This window comes from Haemaphysalis longicornis, unplaced genomic scaffold (genome assembly GCF_048455015.1).
Source record: "Haemaphysalis longicornis isolate Haplotype H1 unplaced genomic scaffold, Haemaphysalis longicornis Haplotype H1 scaffold_1, whole genome shotgun sequence".
Lineage (NCBI taxonomy): Eukaryota > Metazoa > Arthropoda > Arachnida > Ixodida > Ixodidae > Haemaphysalis > Haemaphysalis longicornis.
The window spans coordinates 302,845,778-302,871,893 of NW_027526203.1; the positions used below are offsets into that span (position 1 = coordinate 302,845,778).

At 45.9% G+C, this 26,116-nt stretch overlaps 1 protein-coding gene across 2 annotated transcripts in view; it reads right to left on the minus strand.

Annotated features, from left to right (window-relative positions):
* Window positions 1-414: 414 nt before the first annotated feature.
* Lysrs (Lysyl-tRNA synthetase) overlaps window positions 415-26,116 on the minus strand; it is a 53,320-nt gene continuing 27,618 nt past the window's right edge. For both annotated transcript variants that reach the window (XM_077681224.1, XM_077681217.1), the window contains 7 exons: window positions 25,927-26,046; window positions 24,002-24,164; window positions 21,185-21,358; window positions 18,542-18,690; window positions 16,093-16,242; window positions 5,817-5,960; window positions 415-716 (listed from right to left, as the gene is read on the minus strand). In XM_077681224.1, the coding sequence (XP_077537350.1) occupies window positions 624-716; window positions 5,817-5,960; window positions 16,093-16,242; window positions 18,542-18,690; window positions 21,185-21,358; window positions 24,002-24,164; window positions 25,927-26,046 (993 nt within the window). In that variant the 3' untranslated portion in view covers window positions 415-623. The remainder of the gene's footprint in view (window positions 717-5,816; window positions 5,961-16,092; window positions 16,243-18,541; window positions 18,691-21,184; window positions 21,359-24,001; window positions 24,165-25,926; window positions 26,047-26,116) is intronic.

The following is a 26,116-nucleotide window of genomic DNA, read 5'->3' on the forward strand; positions in this document are numbered from 1 at the left end:
ATTATGCGAGTAAATATGGTACGTTATAAGTGGTCTACACTGTAAGCAAACATGGCCACAGGCACTGGACTTGACATCACAGGCAATGCCACTCAGGAGAGGGGTCTTCACGTTTGCCAACATGTGCGCAACTCTTCAGACTCCGATTTCAATTGGGTAAGAACAACGCCAACAGTACAGCTGCTTCAGCTATCTGGCAGGGCCACAGCAAAAGGCTGCGGATTAAAAGAGTGAAGAAAAGAGGGAGGGAAAGTGTTGCTAGACACTACCAAAAGCATCCACGGCACGATGTTTGCCCTATAAAATAACAGTATAAGGTGTCAGCCCTTCATCGTGAATGAAATGTTGTTATGAGTATAAGAATGCATGCGTATATGTGAAACAGACACAAGGAACCCAACAGAACCAAAAACATCCCTTTTGGCAATATAAGTTATATTTCCCATTCAATGCTTAAAAAGACACAGAGCTGGTCCAGGCTCTTGAGCAGCGAACTGCAACACGTGCAAAATGCAGCCCGTGTTTTGATTCCCACAGCAACAGCAGCTCGCAAGAAGAATCCAAGCTGTGACCGACCCAGGGCACTGGACCCCCCCCTGCATCCCGCCGAATGAGCAATAGTCCTAGTGCTTTGGTGTAGAAACTCCATCAGCCACTTCCTCGCTGCGGTGTTTGTTGGGGTCATCCGGCTTCATAGCTGGGAACAGCAGCACCTCCTGCAGGCCAGAACAATGTTCCCCGTCAGCCACAACAGAATGTCACGTATACATATGCAATTGAATCCACTTTGTAAACACTATACTATAGTTCGGTGGTTTCAAAAAAAGCTTTCAAGGGCTTCCAAGGCTCTCCCTGTGCAGTGAAAAACCTCTTCATCTGCCTCCCTCCCTTCCTTTCCAACATTAGCAGTGGTGCACAAGTTAGATGCTGTGCAGCTCTTTCAGGCTGTTTTTTGTACAACAGGAGGCGTGAAGCTGGCTCTGCCCCACAATTCTAAAGCTTTCCAGAAAAGCCAGACACTCTTCATGTGTGGGTAATACAAACATACAAGCGACATCGCACAGAGAAAAAATGCACTTGATGATGTGTGATACGTCAGCACGACAGCCTCCATGGGGTCCTTACCACCTTTTTATGGGCATGAAAGGTCACCGAGAAAATTATGTGCGAGAAACACTGATGACTTTAAACATTTCTGCAAACTATTGGAGTGCGATAAAAATAGAAGCATCCAGTAACATCTTGTGCTGGCACCCTCCCAGCCTGAACGCTGAAAAAGTCTTTCCTGCCCCACGTTGCACTGCCTCACTAACTGAGTGGCACTCAAAATCACCATTCACCAAGAGGGAACGAACAACAATAAAAACAAACTGTGCAATGCTCTGAGCAACACAGCTATGCAATATGGCTACACAATGCTGGAAGCACTACCGCAACATTTCAGTATGAAAATATTGACATCCTTTTGCATAGGGGCACAGGCAGTGCCATTTTATCCAGCTTGTCACTAGGAAACATTCCATTTCCATGAATGTAAAAGCCAAGCACTTCCGGCACTATGCAGAACATTAATTAAACCTGGTGACAGGCTGCGCTCCACACCTAAACTGACCAAAGGAATACCAAACCACCCCTCACAAAATCACACGAAAGATGCGCAGAATTAACCTAAAAGAACATTTCTACAATAAAAAAAAATCCCAAGACTTGGCAGAAAAATTGTTATAATTCCTGTGGCTCAAATTGAGGCCCTTAGCATGTAAGCCAGCATTAGAACCCTAGGCTACGTCAACCGAACAGCAAGCTCCTTTTAACAACTGCTCAAGAGAATAGTGGGAGTGTTCAAAACGAACCAGCAAATGGCACTTTGTGCATACAGGAACGTACCTACATGGGAACAGAATGTTTGCCTCACTAGTCGCCTCTCGTTCAAAGGAACACTGAAGACAAACGATAAGTTAGGCCAGACAGATAAATAGGCTCACCGTGAAAACTCCCGCATGCGAAATTGTTAAAATAACGTAGAAAGCGGTAAAAAGGTCAAGACAGGCATCACCAGTACAGGCAGCTAGCTGCAACTTACACCGGAAGTGGAACAGATCATGTGACAAATGGCACAATATGCCTCCACAGGTTCATAAAAAATGCAAGTGGCAGCTTTTCACAGGCTCATTTACAAGGAAAAAGATATCTAGATACAACATGATGCGAACAGTTTCTTTGTTCCTTACCAACACGGGTTTAGAGCTGGTCATTCATGCGTAACTCAGTTAGTGGAATTTACCCATGACATATTTACATCATTTGATAAAGGTTTACGAACAGACTGCATACTATTAGATTTCCAGAAAGCGTTTGACAAAGTGTCCCATGTTCTCTTACTTCATAAGCTTTCACTTCTTGGTTTACCAGATAACATCCTTTTTTGGCTCAAAAACTATTTGACAGGTCGTTTCAAAGAGTGGTAATTAATGGCGCAGAATCAGAATATGCATGCGGATCTTCTGGCGTTCCGCAGGGTTCCGTCTTAGGTCCTCTTTTATTTCTTATATATATAAATGACATTGGCACAGGAATCACTTCGAAAATCCGGCTGTACGCAGACGATTGCGTTCTTTACAGAGAAATTCATAACGACTCTGACTGAGTAGCATTACAGACAGACCTAAATAAAATTTCTTCATGGTGTGACAGGTGGCTTATGTCCCTGAACATCTCAAAATGCAAGCATATTTGCTTCACGCGCAAGCGTCAACCAATCGGTACACAGTACTGCTTGAACGGCAAGCGTCAACCAATCGGTACACAGTACTGCTTGAACGGCTCCCCATTATCAGAAACAAGCGAAGCAAAATACCTAGGTGTCACGTTTTCCGCCGATCTGACATGGAATCGTCACGTTCAAAGCATCACTTTAAAAGCAGGATGAGTACTAAATTTCATTAAACGGAACTTTAAGCACGCGCCAATAGATGTCAAGAGAACACTTTACCTAAGCAACGTTCGCCCGATTCTGGAATACGCGTCCGTTGTGTGGGACCCGCACACACAAATTCTTGTCAATAGCTTAGAAATGATACAGAAACGTGCAGCCCGATTCATAACCAGCATTTACTCATTTCCAAGCAGTGTCACAGAAATAAAATGGCACATATGTTTGGAAGATCTTTCCCTGCGCCGTGTTGTTTCCCGCCGCTCTTTCCTTCGAGATGCCGTCTTCAATCGCACACCACTAAACAAAGAGACTTATCTACAATCACCAACATACATATCCGGGCGCCGCAACCACTTACTCAAGATAAAAGAAATGTGCGCGCGCACAACCACATACCAAAACTCTTTTTTTCCCCGTACAATACGCGAATGGAACCTGCTGCCTCCTGAACTAATCGAAGTTGCTTCTGATGTGACGTTCCCAACTGTCCTTCAATAATATATTTATGGATAAAATTGTACTCGCCATTTGAAACTTTCTTTGATATTTATGCTTTGCAATGTTAGCCAGCGTGCTGTGTAAATGAATGTATTTTGTTACCTGGCCGATACTTGTTTTTAGTGCTGTCTCATGTGCTCCCTCAGAATGTACCACATGTGTGATTAGTATTGTACTCACGATCTGCAGTGTGTGGCTTACTAACGCAAACCTTGTATGTTTTCTTACAATTGTTTTTTTCTTTCTTTCTTCAACCTTTCAAAGAGTGTGCAATGTTGTATTTTATATCGATTGTTTGTCCCCCCTACTATAATGCCCAACGGGTGAAGTAGGTATGCACATAAATAAAAAAATAAATAAACCCTGAAGGTCAGCACAATAGTTTTGGTCTTAGTGCAATGTTCGATTGCTTAGCCGTATCATTACTCAGCTTTCTCCGAAAGATAAACGACACTAAAAATTATTCAACAGGCTGAAGAAAATATGTGCACAACCTTTTCTTTTTGTACTACATGAACGAAACTCGAAACATAACAACAACAAAAAAAACTCTTTTTTCACAGCTGTGTAGTAAAGCATTTACTTTTTCACAGCTTTTAAAACAATTCCCACATATGAAAAACTTTTGAAAAAAGCAAGCGTAGTGAGCATGCTACATGTGTTGAAAGTTGTAAGCAACCAGAAGTGTAGGTAAACCTGTCCGTGCTTTGGAGCATGATCTCAGCAACACACAGCTTCAATGTGATTGTACGATTTGATCCTCGCAATGTAGAAAGGTAAAAGTAATGGTCTCTTAACTTGCAACACCAAGGATTTGCTACTCCGGCAGGCACTCTGATGTATATATACGACAATGCCTTGCCGCATGTCCTACCCCGTCCTAGTTGATAGCAACGCAATCGTATGCTTTTCGGTGCATTGCATGCAAACGCGCGGAAAGATATTTGCGGCAGTTCTACTGAGCAAACCACGATGCAAACCCGAATGCAGCAGTGAGCGGCCACTGGCACTGGCTCACCCGCTAGCATTTCCTTATGTTCATCCGACTGGCCACCTCTGGTGGCCACCCTTCTTCAGTTTCAACTTCGAAAACAAATTGTCATTAACAACTTTTCTCGTGCTCATTCTTATTTTAAACGCAGTGTTCTGCAGTTACCACAATTTTCCCGTGTACTATTAAAATCTTATATGTGCATTCTTACATTTTTTTAAAATTTGAGTGCAGCTGGCTTTTAAAGCACCTTTGCCACCTAATAACCCTTGAGATGGCTATAAAAACGTCAGCCTTTCGACTGCAACCAAACAGTCAGTTGTCTGCAGTGCTCCAAAGGGCATAAAGATATGTATCGTAACCTTGGTTCATTTGGTTTTCCAGTTATTTGAGAAAATTTTAGCAGCCCCACACGAGCTGAATTAGCGAGCAAATTGAAATGCAACAGGCGGGATGAGAAACGGGTAAGCATATTGCTACACAAGGGTGGGAGGAGGGATTCATCCAGAGGGGAACCTTATCCCCCTTCTCATTCAGGAACACTGCCATGCATGTCGCTAATTCGCACCAGAGACAAAGAGTGCCTCGTACAAGAATGCGACGTTTCGTTCCTCGAGAGGAACAGGGGCCTGTTGGCTCCCTTCTCACTATCAAAAGGAGCGCAATGCACCAGGCCGTGATCCCGCCACTCAGCTGTGCAGTTTAAATTCTTCAGCAAATATTACACTTGCCCAAAACCAACACTAAGCCCATCTCTTATGCATGTTTTTTTTTTCTTTTGCAAACTACAAATGCCACAGGATCAGCAGGAAAAGCCTGAATAGTGTCCCTGGGCTGCGAGAAGCAATAGAACGTAAATTCGTTTTACTGCTCTTGCAGACCTTCATATCCAAACTCTACATGGTAATAAGAGCGCGAGCTCTATGTCAAAGCAAGTGCCAAATATGCATGTTCTGCATGTAATACTAAGCTGCCAGTGAGCATTATTTGCACCGCATCACTATCTTACCTTAGAGGGAAAACAAGGCAGTCAAACCAAAGGTACAAATCAATTTCAGCATCAGCTCAGTAACCAGGATGTCTTCTCCTAGGTCACGCCCACACGGGCTTGGATCTGTAATGCTGTAGAGCGCTCCCAGGTGTATATGCCTCTGTACAGCTTGGGGCTGTGGTGGGACCAACATGCTCAAGGTGCGTTCCACGGAGTTTTTGTCCGACTCGCGTACAAAAGCCAATACGCTACAGTATGCCATGTCAAGTGCTCTGATGAAGAATGTAGCACAAAAAAGCTCGGAAGAGTAAAATGAAGGGCGAGCAGCTTCTGGCCAGCCCAGCTGGACAGATTCGATTCTTCCCCCGTCCAGTGCGAGCAGCCCATCCAGTGCCACTTGCCTTGATGTTGTTGGAGTCGGTGAGGAACATGACCAGCCGGTCGATGCCCATCCCCCAGCCGCCCGTGGGGGGCAGCCCGTACTCCAGGGAGGTGCAGAAGTTCTCGTCCACCAGTTGCGCTTCATCATCACCGGCCGCCTTGTCCTGCAGAGACAGCCACTCAATCACTCACTGCCCTCCCACACCGGTCACCGAGACGAGACATTCACACCTAGTGCGATGCATCAAAATGCCACTCGAAAGTGTGGACCGAATGGACCAATATCGAATGCCACCTCCTTTTACAGTCTGCTGGACTAGTCGGTTCCTCCCAATTAAGAACTAAAGAGCCCAAAATTCCAAGGAGGATCAAAACTAGACACAGGGGCAAAAAAGGGATGTTTTTTGAACAGTGAAGGTTTTCGTTAACTTACCATCAAGATACTTGCTTGGATATTTTATGAGCTGAGTTTCAGTGTTTCAAAGTCTCAAAACAAACTGGGTTTTAAAGGGACCATAAAGACAACACACAACTTAATTCAAAAGATTGGGCAGTTACACCTCCTTAAAATTTTGTTTAGTGGGGAACGATGCTCCCATTACAGAGCAGTTCAAATTTATAAGGACAAATTTCACAGCACCTGCTGGATTCCCAATTCCTATTACGCATCAAAATTCCCATGCGATATACCGGGGAAAGCCAACAGTATGCTGGCTACACGCTGAGGGACACAGTCTGACAGGAACCTAGTAAAACCTAGTGCGGCATTTACCCATGCTTGTTTTGAATGATGAACCTGAAGCTGTGGTTTGACTAGAATTCAACAGCTAAAGAGAGTTAAACTGAGCTTTCAATGTTCCAATAACAAAATGGCCAACTTGAGTTCTCCATATTTACTTCCATTTTGACTGCGCACAGTTAGAGTTCAAAAATGGCTCTTCCGTGTTGCTCTGCTACATTATTTAATGGCCCAGCCTGAGCACTGGCATCAACCAGCTACATTTCATTTCCTGTTTCGCTCAGCTTAACTTAAATCGTGAGGTGCAAAACAAAACTTCAATTCCTCAATTAAACTTTTTAAATATATTGTGAATTTGAGATCACTTTTAATTTAAAAAGGGACTTTGCAAACGAAAATTGCAAACAAATCAATCAAGTTTTGCAAATGATCTTCCCCTCGTTAATACCAAGGGTGCTTCCCTGCAAGACACGTGTGTAGTGTTGACAAACATCAGTGTATTATATGCTATGCACATCTTGTCTTGAAGCATCAATGCTATCAATGCCTCTAAGGCTTCCCACTGACCAAAAATAGAAAAAAAAAAAAAATCAATAGCTCCGGCCAGTGCTGGCATTAGATGTTGATTTTTTAATGCACCATCATGGTACTGATACAGCGGAACTTCTTTAAAAACAAAATATGGTCCCAAATATCAATCTTGGATGAATTTTAATGTTCATATTTTAAGTAATGGCAACAGTGGTGGAACAGAAAACATCAGTTTCTGGCACAAGTGCCAGACAAGAACAGGAGACTGCTCGCATGTGGTAGGCCATCCAACGTTGTTCTGTCTGCTGCGAATTTCTTGAACTGGGCAAAATAGTTCCCCACAAGCAGAAGTGCATGCACTGGCTACAGACTACAGAAAATGACCTCTTCCTTGCATGCCCACTGTGGAGCCATTTTTGCAGCATTATAAAGTTTACGGTTTTTGCCAAGTGAAAGCCACACTAAAATCTAGGGATGGGCGAATATTCGGTATTGTCGAATATTCGATCAAATAGCTCTCTATTCGTTATTCGCTTCGATCCGAATGCAGATATTCGATATTTTCGAATTATTCGATGCTCCCGAATAGGCAGCTAAAAGCCAAGCTTTTCGGTCAAGCTTTCCGAGAGTTACCCCAGGCTTGGCTCAAGACCCACCAACGCGGACATTTCTATTATCAATGCCGGCACTGCCGAGTTGCTGCCTTGCCTAGAGGTTCGACGAAGCTCTCGGCCTCCAGCACACTTCAGGTTAAGGGGGGGCGAGGGTCTTAAAACTAACTTTTTTATTTATGGGTAAAAACTTATGAAAATTTGCACACAAATGTGTTTTTCTCTTTAGATTTCAAATATGCAATTATATTTGAGCTGCTGCTGATAGTTCAAAAGTTATCATACAAAGTCTGAACCGCAATTAGGTAATTTCTTACGCAGCTTTAATGAACTTTCTCATTGCATTTTGTAGCTTTTAATTACATGAATTGATAGCCAGAGAGTTCCCATACCCGATGACATTCTTCGTTTTTCTTTAAAGTCATGGCATCCAAAAAAAATATGTCAAGTATAAAAGATGGCAGTATTCGATATTTTGGCTCATCAAAATAACTGCAAGTCATTATTTATGCGTAGCCTAAACAGAAAAACTAAGAATGTCATCGGCTACCTCAGGCTGTACTGAAAAAAATGATACCAAGATTGACCTTATGAAGCAAAAAGAAGTTTCCAAAAAGCTGCGTAAGGCCGAGGGAAGAGACCAAAAATATGAAACTGAGAAAACTGCATTTGAAGTTTGGCCATATGTTATGAGATGAACCATCAGTAGTGTAGCTTCAATATTTCCCAGTCACAAAGACATGTTCTTCCCATTCTCAAATCTGTCTTTGGATTCCACAAATGTCAACTAGAACTGGAGATACCAAAGGCCAAGTAACGGACCCCATCAGGAATTCAGAAAAATTTATCGACTTCGAATTGGTTGGCGTCTTGCTAGCGTTGTGAAATCTGGTGGTGTCTTTCTGGCGTTGTGAAAACTGCAACAGTCCTTCGTAAACTGCCATTGTCCATTACAGTGCACTGCGGTACCCAGAATATTGGGTACGGCAGAAGTGTGAGGGTGAAACTTGCTTTAGATGCCCCCCTTTTTTGTTCTTTGGTGAGGCTATTTTTTATTCATGTTGTTTGTGCTGGAAGTTTGAGAGGATACTGGGGTGGGACACTGTGCAGTGCGTTCTTCGCAAATGCATCATTTTGTTGGCCCTTAGAAGAGCCTTTTGTGGAAAATAAATGTAGCCGAAAGGCAAACTTTCTTGGCCTATGGCTGGAAAAAGGTTGGGCGATCCTGTGGCAAAGCACTAAGCTTTGAGTTCGTGACACTGAAGTTCTGAATGGGGGAGGGGGGAGGGGGGAGCTTTCACAAGTTGCAGAAGGTAGGCTCTACCAGTTGATGCTGATTTACAGCTGTCCAGGGCTGTAGTCCGTGGACCTGTCCACCTTGTGCCGCTTGGCAAGCGTCCTCTTGCTGGCGTCGTTGCTCAAAAAGGCTGCGGTCGACTTCTTGAGCCTTTTCCTGTCTTTCTCAAGGCTCCGACGAACGAGGCAGCTGCCTGCAGTGTAGCCAAGGCCCGCCGCAATGCTCTCGTTGGTCTCTCTTCTGCCCCGATTGAAGACCGAAACGGCTTCGGCAACTGCTCGGGTGATGCTTAGCAGTGATGCATGCTGATTTTTGGACGCCTGAGTCCAAATCACAGAGTGCAGGCACTCACTTGCATTCTGAGTCTTGCCATCTGCACACCGCTCCAGCAAGGCCTCATCACTCAGGCGATCAAAGATGGGCTCCAGTGCGGCGCGAACTGAGTCCGGCAAAGGGTCTTTGTGTGGAGGGGGCGCCTCCCCGTTGGCAACAGCGCGGTTGAACTTGCACCACGAGCTGGCACCATCAGGGCACAAGCTGTGGTCGGGAGCACCATCTGTGGAGGCCATGTGGCGAAGTGTAGCTTGCACTGCCTTCTGCATTGCCGGCACGTCATGAGCATGGCTGCGGAGGGCATACCCGTAGTAGCTGGAGATTCTTCTGATTTTTTGGTCTGTGAGCTTTCCTCGGCCCCCAAGCGTTACGCCCTGGGCCTTCTTCTGTTCGCGTACATTTCGCAGGGCAGTGTGCATACGTTTGCACACATGGTTGATGCAGTCCTTTTTTTCTATGGGGACAAACCCATAGACTCCTTCTTCCTTCAAGCTGTGCATGGTGCGGCTATCTCCATCGGACATCACGGTTGTGTACCGCAGCCCATTCTTGGAGAGCGAGCGCTTGAACATTATCAAGGCTGCCTCTACTTCCATGCGTCCTGCACCACAGTCAATGTTTCGCTGGCACTCGTGCTCGGCCAGCCAATCTTCGTAGCCCTCATCTGAAGCTTTGGGTCCAATGGCACAACCTAGGCAAAAGTTGGAGAGGACTACGTGATCAATCACCAAGCCGGTGTACACTTCAATGATGCAGCCCACTCCAATGTGTGATGACCGTCCCCTTGTCATCCACGTGCCATCAAACATCACATCTATGTTGTTTGGCGGCTGACCAAGGTCAGAGTACAAGTCCTTGATGGCATGCACACTATCAGCTTCAGAGACTGCTGCAGTGTTCTCACAAACCTGAACCACTTTCCTCAAGTGCGCTTGGAATGTCTTGTGGTGCAGGCCTCTGTGCGACAAGTTCATACCAGCACAAAAATCCGACAAAGCAGTCACCCCCTTCCCGATGCTTTGAATACTTTTCAAAGCTCTCATATTCACTTCAAAAGGAGTGATATTGCCAGATCCTTCTGTCCTTGGTGAGGAAAAACGTTCCACGCGGTGTTCACAAACCGAGCACGTCACCTCGAGCTTCACGGCGAGTCCGTACTGCCGATCTGCCTTCCTCAAATCCGGCGCCGCCAGCCCACACTTGCCGCACTTGACGTGCGCAAAAAGGTCCTTCAGCATTGCAAAATCCACCAGGACAAAATCTGTGCCGGAATCTTCCTCTGAGTGCGCCAAATCCACTTCAAGGAGGTCGAATTTCCGCTGCGTTGCTGACTTGGTCTCCATGCCGCGCTTGACTTCGTCCGCGTGTTCCGTACGCGCGGCGATCTCCTCCGCCGTGTAATACCTCGTGTCGAGCCGGCAAGACGTGCTTGGACCAGGTCTGGATTCCGGAGATGGTTGGTCAGGCGATGGGGCAGGCGACGCAATACGAGGCGGCGAACGATTCTCATCCGGCGGAGTCGAGCGGCCCGAAGTCGCACCACGCGACCTTGGGATAGGCGGACGACGCTTTCGCTTCCCGTACGCATGACGGGTCGTCTTCTTCAAACGTACGTCTCCTGGCATCAGTCACGCGATGGAAAAATCAGAAGAGACTGTAAAAAGATCTAGCAAAACTGCTAAAAGCGAGCGCTGCGTCGGAAGAGCGGACTCCGTCAGACGCGCGTAGCAGACGCCATGATAGCGACCGCCATGACAGCAGTCGCGCCGACCAATGGGAGGGGTCGTATGGCAAACTCAAACCGCGCGCGCCCGCTCTAGCCAATCGGCGGCCGAGAAGGTGCCTTTAGAAAACTGGCAAGGGCGGTCGTCCTACTCGGGCGACGCCATTTTGAGATATCGCAAAATGCGCACAAAGAAACAAGCTTCAAAACAAGACCAAGATGGCGGCGATCGGTCGGCTGCTTCGCCCGCGGGGCGCGCCGGAATACGAAGCAACTTTTGCCCGATTCGGCGCATTTCGTGGCCCCCGAGGCGTTTGGAAACATGATTTTAGAGCATTTCCCGATGAAATTTCGCGTTGATTTTTTGAAGGGAGGTGCTTGAATGTACAATAATTCCAAAAATTGGATTTTCTCAAAATCGATTTTTTGGCCGTTTTTGACCATTCTAAGACCCGCGTCCCCCCTTAAAAAAAAATGCGGCACTGAAACGACACCGCTCCGAACATAGCGGCACCAAGCCAGCAGACTTGTACAAGCCGCCATTTTGAATAGGCATGCCGCCATTTTGAATAGGCTCGCTCAGTGCGGCAGTACGCCGCACTAAGCGAGCCTATTCAAAATGGCGGCCAGCCACTTGCGCTTTGCTTGGCTACGGCCGAGGATACTAGTGGCTACAATACTTTTTTTAGCGGAGCTTCTTGGCGGCGCCTAAACTTGTGAATGAGCAGCCGGCGGAAACTGCTGCACCTTGAGCATGTGGCGCAAAAGGCATTTCTTCATGAAAACTTGTGAATACAGCAAAGGAAAGCTGTGTGTAAGATTTTGCAATAAATGTTCAACTGGTAATAGTTTTACACAATGCTGTGCCTACATGAGTTCTTATTAGAAAAAATTGTGTACATTAGTCAGGTCACAAGTTGCTCATTTGTCTTTGTGATTTGTAATGTGTACTATTCGAACTATTCGATTCGAAATTATTCGACCAAACCACTATTCGCTTCGAATTCGCTTCGAACCTCAAAATCTATATTCGCCCATCCCTACTAAAATCCCATTAATACACTGATGAACTCACATTTCTGCCAACTTTTGGCAGTGAACTGCATAAAACTTTGAATCACGTTTCGTATTTTCATCAAATGAAAACAACTGCTATTTTCAAGTGCTGTCGTTCAGTGAAAATTTTGACTTCTACATTTTAGTGGTGCTTGCCCAGAATTTCGGATATGCACCCCATAAACCGGCACATAGGCCATGTTCGCCCTTATCTTATTAGGCAGCCAGATGTGGAGTGACTCGCCTGACAGGAAAAAGTGTGTACCTGCTAGTTGGGCACTTGTCACAAGATTATGAAGTAAAGGAGAGTGAAGCGGCTGACATACAACTCTCATAAACCGTCGCGCAGACATCGGGCGGTGCGCACAAAGTTGCTAAAGGAAGTTACAGGCTATTGGCCAGCCTACACTGGATGCCACTCGTGGCTGAACCTACACCAGGAGAGGTACTGTCAGACATAATACAGTCTACGCCCGTTACAACGGACCCTCTGAATCCGGAAAAAAACGTCCGCTGTAGCCGAAGTATGCAGTATCCGACCGGAGGGGGGGGGGGGCTATGAGCCCTACAGTGGGTACTTTGACCGATATTGCATGCATAGTCCATACACTTTGTTCTTTCTACATGCCTGCAGCACCTCTGCACAGTGTTCGCGCGAGGGCAAAGAATCGCATAAACACCGTTTTCAAAACTTAGCACCGGCACTTCGAAAAGGCCTAGCGCATGTGGTCAAGCGTGTAAAGACGCAAGATGAGCTGAGCAAATAACGGAAGAATATAACTAGGCGCAATTATAAACCAGCTATAAAACATCAGTCGTGCCCATCAGCATTAGCTAGGCTCTTTTAAATCCCCTCACGACGAGGCAGGGTTTCCCGAAACCGTTCGTCAAACAAATCGGATCGCTGCCCGACGTTCCCTCAAGGCAGATTCCACATTTTTAGCGATTTTATTCTGGTCATTGAAACAGATGTACTGAAATAATCTGATGACAGTCAGCTGTAAAATCGAAAGTTAGACCAGTTGGACTGCGCACGGTTACCGGCAGATTGCACACAATGGATGGGGAACAACCCCTACTTGAGGCATTTCTTACCTTTTTCACCGAACGCAACGGGAACGATGCATGCGTGGGAATAATAAAAGCCGAACTTCACTGAACCCGAGTTTTTTATTACATAAAAAAACTGACGAGGGCAGACTCGCCTCCGAGTGCACCACTTCGAGTATTCGATTGCCTTGTTTTCAATCTCACCGGAGTCGCGTTTATCGGCAGCGGCCTTGTTCTTGACGGTACAGCGGACACTGTGCTTAGACAGGCCTGTACTTCTGGCGATGTCAGCCTGTTTTTCCTCGTGTTCAACAGCGTTAATTACGCTTAATTTATCCGACAGTGAAATCAGCTACCCTGCCGCTCATGCCGCTGGTCGCACAAAAAAAAAAGCCACTGGCTTGGCTTGGCTGCGCCAACGACCCGGCTGCCAGCAATGTTGCCAGACATAATAGTTTTCTTGCCAAAATAAACGAAAAAGCACACCGGGCGCCGGCCCCGCGGAAGTCCGCTATAAACGTTCAGTCGAAACAATTTTCGCCAAAAATTTAGTCTGTTGTAGCCGATAGTCTGCTCTAGCCGGGTCCGTTGTGAGCGGAGTGGACTCCATTTAAAATGCATGGGTACCAGACAAACAAACAGAAATGGTCTGTTGTAACCGAAAGTCCGTTGTTGCCGGATCCGCTGTAACGAGCGTAGACTGTATTAATAAAAGCCCTTGCAATCACCTGCATCACTTTTGAGCCAAACCCTTTTTGTCAGCTGAGTTCCCATCAGAGTTAGGGATTGAAGTATATAATGGCCCAATGTATATTCCAGTCCATGTGGTAGGTAAGCTTGCATATAAGGGAGTTACCTCTTGTTCGAAATGTTTGTCATAAGCACGCTATGCTGTGGTGAGCTTATGCAGTGATATTCCGTGCGGGGAGTTTTCCCTTTTTCAGAGATTTTTCGGCTGCAGATTTAACCAAGGGATTTCTAATAAATGCAGGAAATTTTAGGAGTCGTAGAGTAAAAAATAAAAATAATGTCAGTAAACCGGATTTCGCATCATTTATTACTTTGTTTTGTTTTAAAAAGTTCCCTTAACATTTCTTCAGATTTATGTTCAAAGATCTACAGTTGTGTTCCCACAAGCCACAAGCATCCAAGACCGCTTCCAATACAGTTCATGAAACAGGAGGGAACGTAGCGGAAAGAACCCGGCATGAGAAAGAGCAAAGTGTGAAGCAGCAGCAGCTGAAGAGCTGAAGCCTGTTCGCATGTATTTCTGCGCAACACACAAAAAATTATTTCGGGTGCACCTTAGTCCTCAAGCTGTCAACAAGAGATGGCGCCAGCAGCGCCGGTGCCGAGCTAAAATTACCTCAATACCACGTCTTGTTCTTTTTCATACGGGCAGTTTTTTTTTAAGCATGCTGTTTACAGTCTACGCCCGTTACAACGGACCCTCTGAATCCGGAAAAAAACGTCCGCTGTAGCCGAAGTATGCAGTATCCGACGGGGGGGGGTATGAGCTCTACAGTGAGTACTTTGACCGATAATGCATGCATAGTATATACACTTTGTTCTTTCTACACGCCTGCAGCACCTCTGCACAGTGTTCGCGCGAGGGCAAAGAATCGCGTAAACACCGTTTCCAAAACTTAGCACCGGCACTTCGAAAAGGCCTAGCGCATGTGGTCAAGCGTGTAAAGACGCAAGATAAGCTGAGCAAATAACGCAAGAATATAACTAGGCGCAATTATAAACCAGCTATAAAACATCAGTCGTGCCCATCAGCATTAGCTAGGCTCTTTTAAATCCCCTCACGACGAGGCAGGTTTTCCCGAAACCGTTCGTCAAACAAATCGGATCGCTGCCTGACGTTCCCTCAAGGCAGATTCTACATTTTTAGCGATTTTATTCTGGTCATGAAACAGATGTAATGAAATAATCTGATGACGGTCAGCTGTAAAATCGAAAGTTAGACCAGTTGGACTGCGCACGGTTACCGGCAGATTGCACACAATGGATGGGGAACAACCCCTACTTGAGGCATTTCTTACCTTTTTCACCGAACGGAACGGGAACGATGCATGCGTGGGAATAATAAAAGCCGAACTTCACTGAACCCGAGTTTTTTATTACATAAAAAAACTGACGAGGGCAGACTCGCCTCCGAGTGCACCACTTCGAGTATTCGATTGCCCTGTTTTCAATCTCACCGGAGTCGCGTTTATCGGCAGCGGCCTTGTTCTTGATGGTACAGCGGACACTGTGCTTAGAAAGGCCTGTACTTCTGGCGATGTCAGCCTGTTTTTCCTCGTGTTCAACAGCGTTAATTACGCTTAATTTATCCGACAGTAAAATCAGCTACCCTGCCGCTCATGCCGCTGGTCGCACAAAAAAAAAAAAGCCACTGGCTTGGCTTGGCTGCGCCAACGACCCGGCTGCCAGCAATGTTGCCAGACATAATAGTTTTCTTGCCAAAATAAACGAAAAAGCACATCGGGCGCCGGCCCCGCGGAAGTCCGCTATAAACGTTCAGTCGAAACAATTTTCGCCTAAAATTTAGTCTGTTGTAGCCGATAGTCTGCTCTAGCCGGGTCCGTTGTGAGCGGAGTGGACTCCATTTAAAATGCATGGGTACCAGACAAACCAACAGAAATGGTCTGTTGTAACCGAAAGTCCGTTGTTGCCGGATCCGCTGTAACGAGTGTAGACTGTAGTAGGAAACGTGAAATGCTTAGTCAGATGATGCTGTGTGGCAAATGTAGTGGAATTTGTTCATGCTGCAACTTACTGGGAAAAACTGAGAAACCTGGGGGCAAAAAATGCTAAAAATAAGAAATTTCTGAACCTACAAACGGTAATTTTTATCCCCAGTACACAGCATCGCTTGCTGTCCAACAGGCCATGCTAGAAATGCATATGCATACTGTCAAAACGTACCAGTGAAAAAATTGACACATACCTTGGCCTGTTGCTCGAATCGCTGCCTTTGAATCAATGGGTCATTCAGCTCAGTGTAGGCATTCACCACTTCCTTGCGAGCAACAAAGAGCTCAAACCGCTCGGTCAAGCCTCGTACAGAACGGTGCCACTTGGACAGAGGGCTCATAATCTGCATGGAAAAAAAAATGGGGAAGAGACACGTTTTATGTTCAACTGCATAGGCATTAGATGCTAGATAAGCACAGCCTATTCAAGAAGTGTCAATGCAAAGGGTTAATTTAACACAAAGATTGAACATTTTGTTATTTTCTCATGCTTTCCTTGCTGAGAAACCAACAAATAAAGTGAGAATTTAGCTCGTCTCCTTCCTTCGTAATTTTCTTTTAATTGGCAGCTAAACGTCACAAATGTGGTGAGCAGGGCGGCAATTTCAGAGTAACAATCAAAACCATGACCAAGGTTGCGAAATTCTTCATTCAAGAACAGGCAAGTACCTTTAGCATACATTGTTAGCCCACTCCGTCAGTTTGTTTTCATGGCTTGTGACGGAACAAGTCATTGGTATATTGTGACAGCGAAATGGATTCCGGTGCCAATGCACATATTATTCTGACATTTTTCTCATTTATACAAGATGTTTTATAGGTTGCTATCTGAGAGCTTTTTGCAATTCAGCATGGCGTGTGGCTCTTCAGTAAAGCCGACCATGACAAAAAGATTAAGATCAAGTACATTTTGACCACAAGCTAATTCAAATCAAGCTGAATGGCCAAGAACACAGGACAGGTGAATTTTGATGCACGCAACCGAAGTATCCCTCCTGACTAAGCCAGAAAAGGAAAAAAGAGAGAGAGAAAAAAACATTAAACGGGGTGCTAATGAGCGATAGGGAGAAATCAGATTCACAATGACAACATCCGAGTGATTGTGAAAACCACAGACAGCAAAGGAAAAGTCCAAAGGAAGGCTGAGGTGGTTAATGAGTTAATAGTTAATGAGTTAATGGTTAATAAAAAAAAGCTAATGAGGTGGGATGACAGCACCTCTAACAAGTAGTTGAAATTTGAGAGGGAGATGTGAAGGGGTCCATCGGGGCAGATGCCAAGATGGAGTAGATCACCAAACAAACGGAGTAAAGACCACTCATTAGAAACAGTGACCCCACACGAGAGACAAGATAATGCTATATGAAGAAGTGCCCTATAAATGAATAGCACGGAACTGAGGGACCAAAGATCCAACTTTTTGCTGTCCTTGGTATTTATTTAGATGCACCAGTTTGCCATTCAAATCCCACTTTATTTGCACTAACTGTAATTTGGCTTAACAGCTGTAACTGATTTATCATGAGCAGTAATGCTAATTGCCATACTTAAAAAAAAAAAAAAAAAAAAAAGAACGGCCGACGTGGTTGCTTTTTGGCAGGAGACAAAAAGCGAGAACACCCATGTGTTCAAGATTTCAGGGCACGTTAAAGATCCCCAGGTGGTTAAAATTTATCCAGAGCCCTCCACGATGGCACGCCTCGTCGCCTGCGTTGCGCTGGCGCGTTAAACCTCATAATCAATCAATCAATAAGAAAAAGAAAAGCGAAAAACCTTTATTACCTCACTTCTGCTGCAACTCGTCCATTCATTGACTACATACTGCATTTCCACATGTATAACCCACGTAGCAGCACCCACAGAAACAAATTTACAATATCCTGGCATAGCACTGCTTACAGCAATGTTCGAAACTTTACGAAAACATGCACGGCACAATTACTGGGAATTACTGATGTACTGAAAGCACTATTGGTCCCTAACCTAGATTTTTATGCCTGCATAAAGAACATCATCCCAAGTAGGACCCAGAAAATGTAGGTAAAAGAAGTGCTTTCCACAATGCACCCATTGAGGTGATCATGCACAGACGGCCAGGAGGTTGCAAAAAAGTGCCCCTCTCACTTCTGCTGAACCAGCCCCCACTATTCATTAATTTATTGGTTCTGCCAGAACCGGGCCGATTCTTTCGCTTCACACAGTGGTGAGCGTTTGTCTGCGATAAAAATACCATCCACAGGGTGGCACACTAGAGCTAAATTTAATTTTCTGCCTGTTTTTTGCACTGCCAGCTAGAAAAGAGACAAGGTAATGGAATTAATACAGGGCAACTGGAGGTCCGTGGGAGAGGCCTTTGTCCTGCAATGGACCTAAACCGGCTGATGATGATGATGCTGCTGGTACGATACTTTCCATAGCTTTCATAATAGCAGTGACCCATTACAATAAGCATTGGCAATTGCTGCCTGGGTTTAGGTCTTACACGTGCAGCTGTGCCCTTGTACTGGTCACCCTGTCAATCAATGAAACAGCAGCCAGACCCAACGTCAGCCTGATTCTATTCTCACGGGCAACGCAAACTGCTCACATGATGCCCCTGCAGCGCATGCGTGCTGCCCGGAAGCAAGTGTGGGCCCCACTGACCTCGGGATGGTCGCACAGGAAGGTGGGGTTGACAAACTGCTCCTCGAGAAAGTGTCCCACCAGCTTGTCCAGGAGCCGGGCTGCTGTCCTCGGGGCCGGGCACTCGACCTCGTGCTTGATGCACAGGTCCGACAGCAGGGCCACCGATTCTGCACCGTGTGACACCGCTCAAAGTAAAGCCGGGTCTAGGCCCTGTGCCCAACTGCTTTCTTTCCAGGATGGGCCGCCAGGTGGGTCAGATATACAACAAAGAACTGGAATGTGCGTATAGTAGACTCCCATTATGCAAAACTAAGATAGGACAAACAAAGAGATGGTGTTTGGTTGGTTTCCCACAAAGCTCTGCCTGTCTGTCTGTCTTTCTTTCTGTGTGTGTGTGTGTGTGTGTGTTTTGAGAGAGAGAGAGAGAGAGAGAGAGGGGGGGAGAGGGGGAGAGGGGGGGGGACACCTCAGCACTTTTCATGAGTTGCGAATGCAAAACAATACGTCATTCCTCTCCTCCTCTTGGGATGAGGAACCTACCTCTCCCATCACACTCAATAAACTCAGACTTCACTCTTTTAAAACTCTGCACAACAGTTGCTCTTGGCACTGCGGCAAACCCCCAAACAGCACAACTGTGAGTGCCACACGGGAAGGGGGAGATGCACAGCCTTGCCACTGACGGACTGCTCCAGCAGTTCCGTGGCTGCCGGCTCACCACCACTTGTCACATCCTAGAATGAACCAAGCAGGAGAGGACTGGAGAGTGGCTGCCTGTTTGTTCTATTTTTTTTCTTCTTTATGTGCATCACCTCTGTGTTCAGGCACAGAGCACTTCGAGGTCTCCAACAGAGTTCAATCTGCCCTACAATGTGGTGTTGATGGTGCTGAGTTACAGTACCACCACGCCAAAGTGGACGCGTCAATCCCTTCCATTTACTAAGGAAGTGTCAATTCTGTGAAAGGTAAGTGATGGCAAATGGGCACAAACAGAAACCGCCCATAACTTCTGCATCCTATACTTTACACGCGCACTGGTCATGACTTTGCACCGAAATGAAGGAGGATGTAAACAGCTGCATAGGACCAAGAAGACATACACCTCACGCGGATACAGCAAGCTTGAAGTGCAAGCTGGGTTTATTCTGGGTCTACCAGTGATGTTATTTCACATGCGTGTTGCACGTTATTTTGGGCCTTTCTGTTAAAAGCTGAACTTTTGAAGAGACAGTCCTTCAAGTGTGGGTCCTGGGAGCCTACTATTATATTTCCTTTAAAAAACCAACAAGTTTCCAAGCAAAACAAAACAAAAATGTCCAAGCCAATAAAAGCAGTTTCACAGCAGATGACCTGCTCCAATAGGTTGTATTCACTGGCATGGCACGCATGCGGGCAATCCTGCGTGTGCGGCTCCACGTATGTGCTGCAGCGCTTGTTTACGTCAGGCTCCACGAGATGGCGGTGCTTGGCCATGCTGGCGCCCAATGGAGCACAGTACATGAAAACAGCAAGAGCTGTTGACGTTCCAAACTGTGCCCCGCTGAACGCAAAGCAATATCTCGACGCCAAATGCTGTTCCCTGCAGCACCCTATGATCTAGCTATTGCCAGACATGGTTGAAATCATCGCACGACTAGGTGGAGCGGTAAAAACTTGTAGCCTTGCAAAACTGCGTCCTGATGGGTCAAGTCGCGCACGTATGCTACTGAAAGCCCACCGTTCCTTTAGTTCTGTCACCTGTTCAAGGACAACAGAAATATTGTTGCCAACAATTTTGACACGCAGAAGCCAAACTCCAGTGATTTGTTCGAACGGCGCTTGCGATTCGCCAGCACTTGTGCAGACTAGAGAGTGCGGGCGGTGCGAGCAAGGCGCGGCTCGACAGACAGCCTCACATGCACTAGCTGCTACGCTACCATCATATCTAAGTCGGCGTATGCGTGAAGAATTTTTTCAAAAGCATTATTTGATCTTTATACTCAACCACGCATTAGAGGGCACTTGTGTAGACATCCGTGGTCGCAGGCGGCTGCAGCGTCGGCCTCGTGCACACCGTATCCCTTTCACTTTCGTTCGTTCGTGCGGTTTCATTCTCTGGTGATGCAAAGTTCTCAAGCGCAAGGAGAGCACCACCACATAATGTGAGTGTGATTATTAATACATCTGTTAATGCCATTGCTGCGAATCGGGCTGAAATGGGGCAAATGATGCCCAATGTTTTTTTTTTTCTTTTCTACCAGGTGCGGGTGCAATGTGCTTGAGCAGGCACAGTGGCACAGACATGGCAGCTTTCACCACTGCCAAGCGAAGAAATCGCCCACCAAACTTTCCAGTGAATATCATCCACACTAAACAAACAGGGTGAGAAGTTAGCAAGTGTGTAAGGCATTGAATGTCACCACCAAAGGACCCCATTCTCCCAAAATAGGAGCGTGCATTCCCAGTACAAAGGCAACACAATCACTCAAAGTTGGAAGGCCGGAAAAACAATCACCAATTGTTTTCTCCTGCCTTCACTGCCCACCCTCTCCATGGGGTTGCACTGATGCGTCAATTAAGTATGCCGTCCCTCTCCGTGCAATGTGTTTTAGAATCCAATGCAGGGCGCAGACAGCGCTGGCCTTCAAAGAAAACTACCCAACACCGAGAGACTGTCCTCACCAGGCGTTGCCAGCTTCTCGGGTGGAGGCAGCGTGACACCCATGGCTTTCTCAAGGTCTGGAAGCATGCGAACCCTCCGAAACGGAGGCGTAAAGTCAATCTCCAGAGCAGGCCCATCAGCTCCTTCTGGGTGGAAGGTGACCTTGTACGAACCGGTCAGGAACTTCACCATGCCTGCAACCACACAGACAGCAACCCCCGTACCACTTAAAACCTGCAGACTCCCCATCTCCTGTTGCATCATGGTGCTTTTTGCAGAAGTCTAGCCCCGATACTATAGATGAAATTAAATTCACGTACTCCCCATGGTAACACCGACATTACAGTCGTTCAAAATTTCAGGCAGCAAAAAATAGATAGATAAATAAATAAATAAATAAAAAGATGAAGAAAAAATGCTGACAAACACCCTGTTAACCCAGCTTACAGGATCCTATGCACTGCCATATACCATAAATTTCCAAAAGAACGCCCACCCAAAGTACACTGATATCAAGTGAAAAATCTGTGATGGGTGAACTTTAAGGTCAGATGCACAAAAAAATGGCCACACCGACAACCAAAACTACGGAAATACCAAGAAAAAATACGAGATGTAACTTTCGAGTCAAGTGTGGAAAGGCAAAATGAGTGACCGCATCAACACATGAATAGATGATTCGCGTTTATTTTGTTCACTCATCGGTGCTAAAGCCATCAATTTCAGGGGGTGGGCTATGTTAGGGGTCTTTAGTAAACTGGATATTTCACCTCTAAAGGGAGGTGGGCGATGTTTTGGGGAAGGGCGTTCTCTCGGAACTTTACAGTATGTCTATAGATGCTCACAAAAAAATTAATGCAGTCATCACTGAAGAGACACTCCACTGTGTAGGTGGAAGGTCGCTCTCCTACATGATGGATGCTGAACCCCACCAGATAAAAAATAAAATTTTTCAATCAATCAATCCTACATGATGGCACGCTTTTCCTCAATGGGGCCACTACATCCACTACATCAGCGCCTTTTGGGGGCACCTGATATCCCTCTCTCATACCAACTCCTCCAGAAAAAATGCCGCCGGCTATCCCTCCCGTGCAAATGCACTTCTGGGCTATATTCTTCCCTGGGTTCACTTTGTGAGCCCCTCTTTTCATCTGTTGCACAGACAGAAAAATAATAACAGGGTGGGCAAAGTGAATCCTCTCAAACAGGCCCTCAACTGTTTCGAGAAAAACGTTCACTTTGAAACACTGACGCCCCTGGATTTTTTAAACACTCTTCTTAACACTGGCAATCACGTACAGTGAAGGGAACGGACCTCAAAGAGAAAGGAATAGGGCCCCTGCTCAGTGGCCAGCAACACTACTCCCTCAGGACTTCTCATCCCCTGATCATTAGAGCCAGCCTTGATTGAAGCCCATAATACAGCAGTGGGTGGACAGTTAGGGACTCTGCACGGGAAAAAAAGCAGGTGCGAGGTTTCTAGCTCTGCACTGGAATATTCCCATGGCACCAAAGTAGGACAGGAGATGGACCATAACTACAGAAATAAAAGCAATAAGGCAGTATTTGGGATTTTTCAGTATTGCATTGTTCCCAATGAACACACAGTAGCATAACACTAAAAAATCCCGGGCCATCTCCACTAACGTGACACCTGGGGAAGGGTGAAGCATGCAGTGTGTAAGTGTACTCTTGGCACCTTGGTGTTTTTGCCCACAGATGTGAAACCGTTGCGGGGTAGAGGTACAGCTTTGCCGTAAAAGTCTCGTGTCTTTGAAGCACGAAGTGTTCTAGCGCGAGGCATTAAAAAACGAGTGTCCTGGTGTCTTTTAGTACGCATTTTTGCCCACGGAGATGAAACGTTCTAGCATGGGGTATTGGAAAATGAGTGTCCCGGTGTGTTTTTTCATTACGCATTTTTTCCCATGGAGATGAAATGTTCTAGCGTGAGGCGTTGGAAAACGAGTGTCCCGGTGTGTTTTTTCATTACGCATTTTTGCCCGTGGAGGTGAAACATTCTAGCGTGAGGCGTTGGAAAACGAGTGTCCCGGTGACTTCTTTTAGTACGCATTAGGTTCTAGAGAGAGGCCTTAGAAAAAAAATGTCCCGGTGTTTTGGTACTGTGACTACATGAAACGACAATGGCGACAGGAGACACCGACAGCCCGAGCCCCTAAGGGGCTTCACCCCTAAAAAACCATGTACAAAAGACGCCTTCCAGGAGCCATTATACAAGGTCATCAATTCTTACCGTGCTGACACATTATTAAGCAAATATAGTTCCCCTCTTAGGTCTTCAACCAAAAATGCCATCATGTGCACAGGTTTCCTTACCTTCACTGAAATGCCCAAAATAAGTACGTTTTGGCACAAAAAATGACACGCTTCTTCTGACTGGCAAAGAATGGTCACAAAGAACCACGCAAATAAGAAAAACTGCATATTCACATCATGAAACAAGAAAAAAGGGTAGCTACAGGGTTAAGCAACTTCAAAAATGTAGCTGCACCGTGAGGATGATGTTTCCCTTGCTGCCCTCTAGGTTGGAGCACGAAACTGAGCGAAGTCACGTTTAGTCCGCTATAAGAATTAATAATCATAACAAAAAAGCCTGATTTTTCTTTGTTGGTGATAAGAAATATGGGCCCAATAGAAGGGGTTCCGTTCTCCCTAAAACCGGATATGTGGAATAGAGGCCGAATTCACTCCAGGAGCGACTTTTTTGTAAGACAGGGCTACACGAACAGAAAAGAAAACAGGCTTAAGCTAATAAAACCACAGTACACCGGCAGTACTTGTGATGTTGGAGCGGTTTCTTGTGAAGCAGCACTCACCCGAAAGTAGGGACTCTGTGATTGTCATCAGATCGTTGTAATCGGCGTACGCCATGTAGAACTCGCAGGTTGTGAACTCGGGGTTGTGTGTCAGGTCGATGCCTTCATTGCGAAATTGGCGGCCTATCTCATAGACACGATCCAAGCCACCCACAACCAGCATCTGCAATCGAGAAGTTGGATAAGCAGAAACAGCTGCTTCTCGATTCCAATTTTTTTACTTGGTCTCCCCAACGAGCTAACCAAGCATGCAAACTGACCGCATGCTTTATCATCAAATATACAGGAAAAAAAAAGAAAGAAACTGAAAATCACAAGTTTCTGGTATCAGGTTCATACAGCCTAAACTGCAACTAAAGGCCGATTGGAACAAAAACTTACTGAGTACCGTTCATTTTCCTTGTGTGGTGTATGTCACTAAGTTTGTGAGAAAGTTTTAAGCTTCCTCCATGCACAGTATTTTAGTTACAGGCATTAACAACACACCAATGCAGACGATACAGCACCAAGCGAGTGCCGCCAATGGTGACAACTTGATGTCAACAATGCTCCACTAAACCTGCCTTGCTATCCATTACTTGTTGTCCCCGGGGGACAAAACATTATGATGCAGGTCAGTATTTTCAAGCCTTTTTGACAAAGGGGTCACTTGAAATTTGAGATGAAACTCGGCTCCGCCGGCTTCTCCCCTTCACAAGGAAGATGTGGCTGTAGGCAAGGTAACAATGTTTACAGACTACATTGGTCACCAATCCTGACACCCGAGCGGAACTGCCGTAGCACCGACGTGCTTCGGGTTGAGAATATAGCAAAGCAGAGACGGAGGAGCCTCCATGGAGCCTTCGGCTACAGCTTTATTGGAGAGTGATGATGATGCTTCCAGGACAAGCTCTAGCTCCACACTGACAACTTTTTCAAACCTGTAGGAGCAATGAAGTGGTGATTGCAGGGATGGTGGTAATAACAGCTGTACTCGTGACATTGGGCGATGCTGTCGTGTGACACAGTGCAATTACAAATGAAAATCGCACTGAAATAGAACAAAAAGTGACAAAAAAGGACCATAAAAGCAATACAGAAGGGTATGTCTAGAACTCTGGTTGCTCCTAGTTGCCAGACAAGCCTTAAAAATCCTGCAGCCTCCGTCGCCAGGGCTTGGGTCATTTGTACCTCGCAAACAAAGACCTCCGATCAAAGCAGCGAGCCATTAGAGAAACTGCGAAGGAGGTCATGTGATGCACTCTCCTAAGCCCCACAGCAGATTTCTCCACCATGTGACTGCCCCTTAAATTCACAGTTGCGCCCTTATTATGGCAGAAAAAAAAAAAAGTTCCTCCTACAAGGAATTACCAAAACGCCATCAACAAAACTTATCTGCTGAAATACAGAAGTGGTCCTGGAGACAAATATGCAAAACAAGTTACATAATTAATCGAAAAAAAAAAAAAGCCTTCTGACATTACCCAAAATATTTGGACTCGTTGACGACACCTTGTGTTTTGCTAGGGCTACATGAAGACTGTGCGGATGAAATTTCCTTGCTTGTCAAGGTTAGTATACAGGTAAGCTTGATAAGCAGTCTACCACAGAATTTCCTTTTCAATTCCCAGGTTTAAAGTTAAAGTACTTGTCATTTGTTTATGAACCGTGCGCTCTTATTTTCATTACTGCATATAACAAGCCCCCTTTTTTTATTTCTTTTTTTCTGGGTGATGTATGTTCCCGGGGACGTAAAGGTTTTGACTACATAAGAAGAAGAAAGGACTGCATAAGAAGAAGGGAAAATGTGCACGATAAAGGAGCAACTCTAACGTGTGACTTTGCTAAGGTTCAGCCTACACGGACAAGCAAGCATTTTGTAGAAGCATACCAAAACGAGGGGGCTTTCCACTCTCGACAGAAACAATGCGTAACAGGCCGCGCACCTTGAGATACAGTTCCGGGGCCACACGCATGTAGAGGTCCATGTTGAGCTCATTGTGATGCGTCGTGAAAGGCTTGGCGGTAGCACCCCCCGCAATCATGTTCATCATGGGAGTTTCCACCTGGACAGGAGACGCAACCAAACACTCGTACCACAAGGAAGACATGATGCCCAACCAGCCACATGCGGGT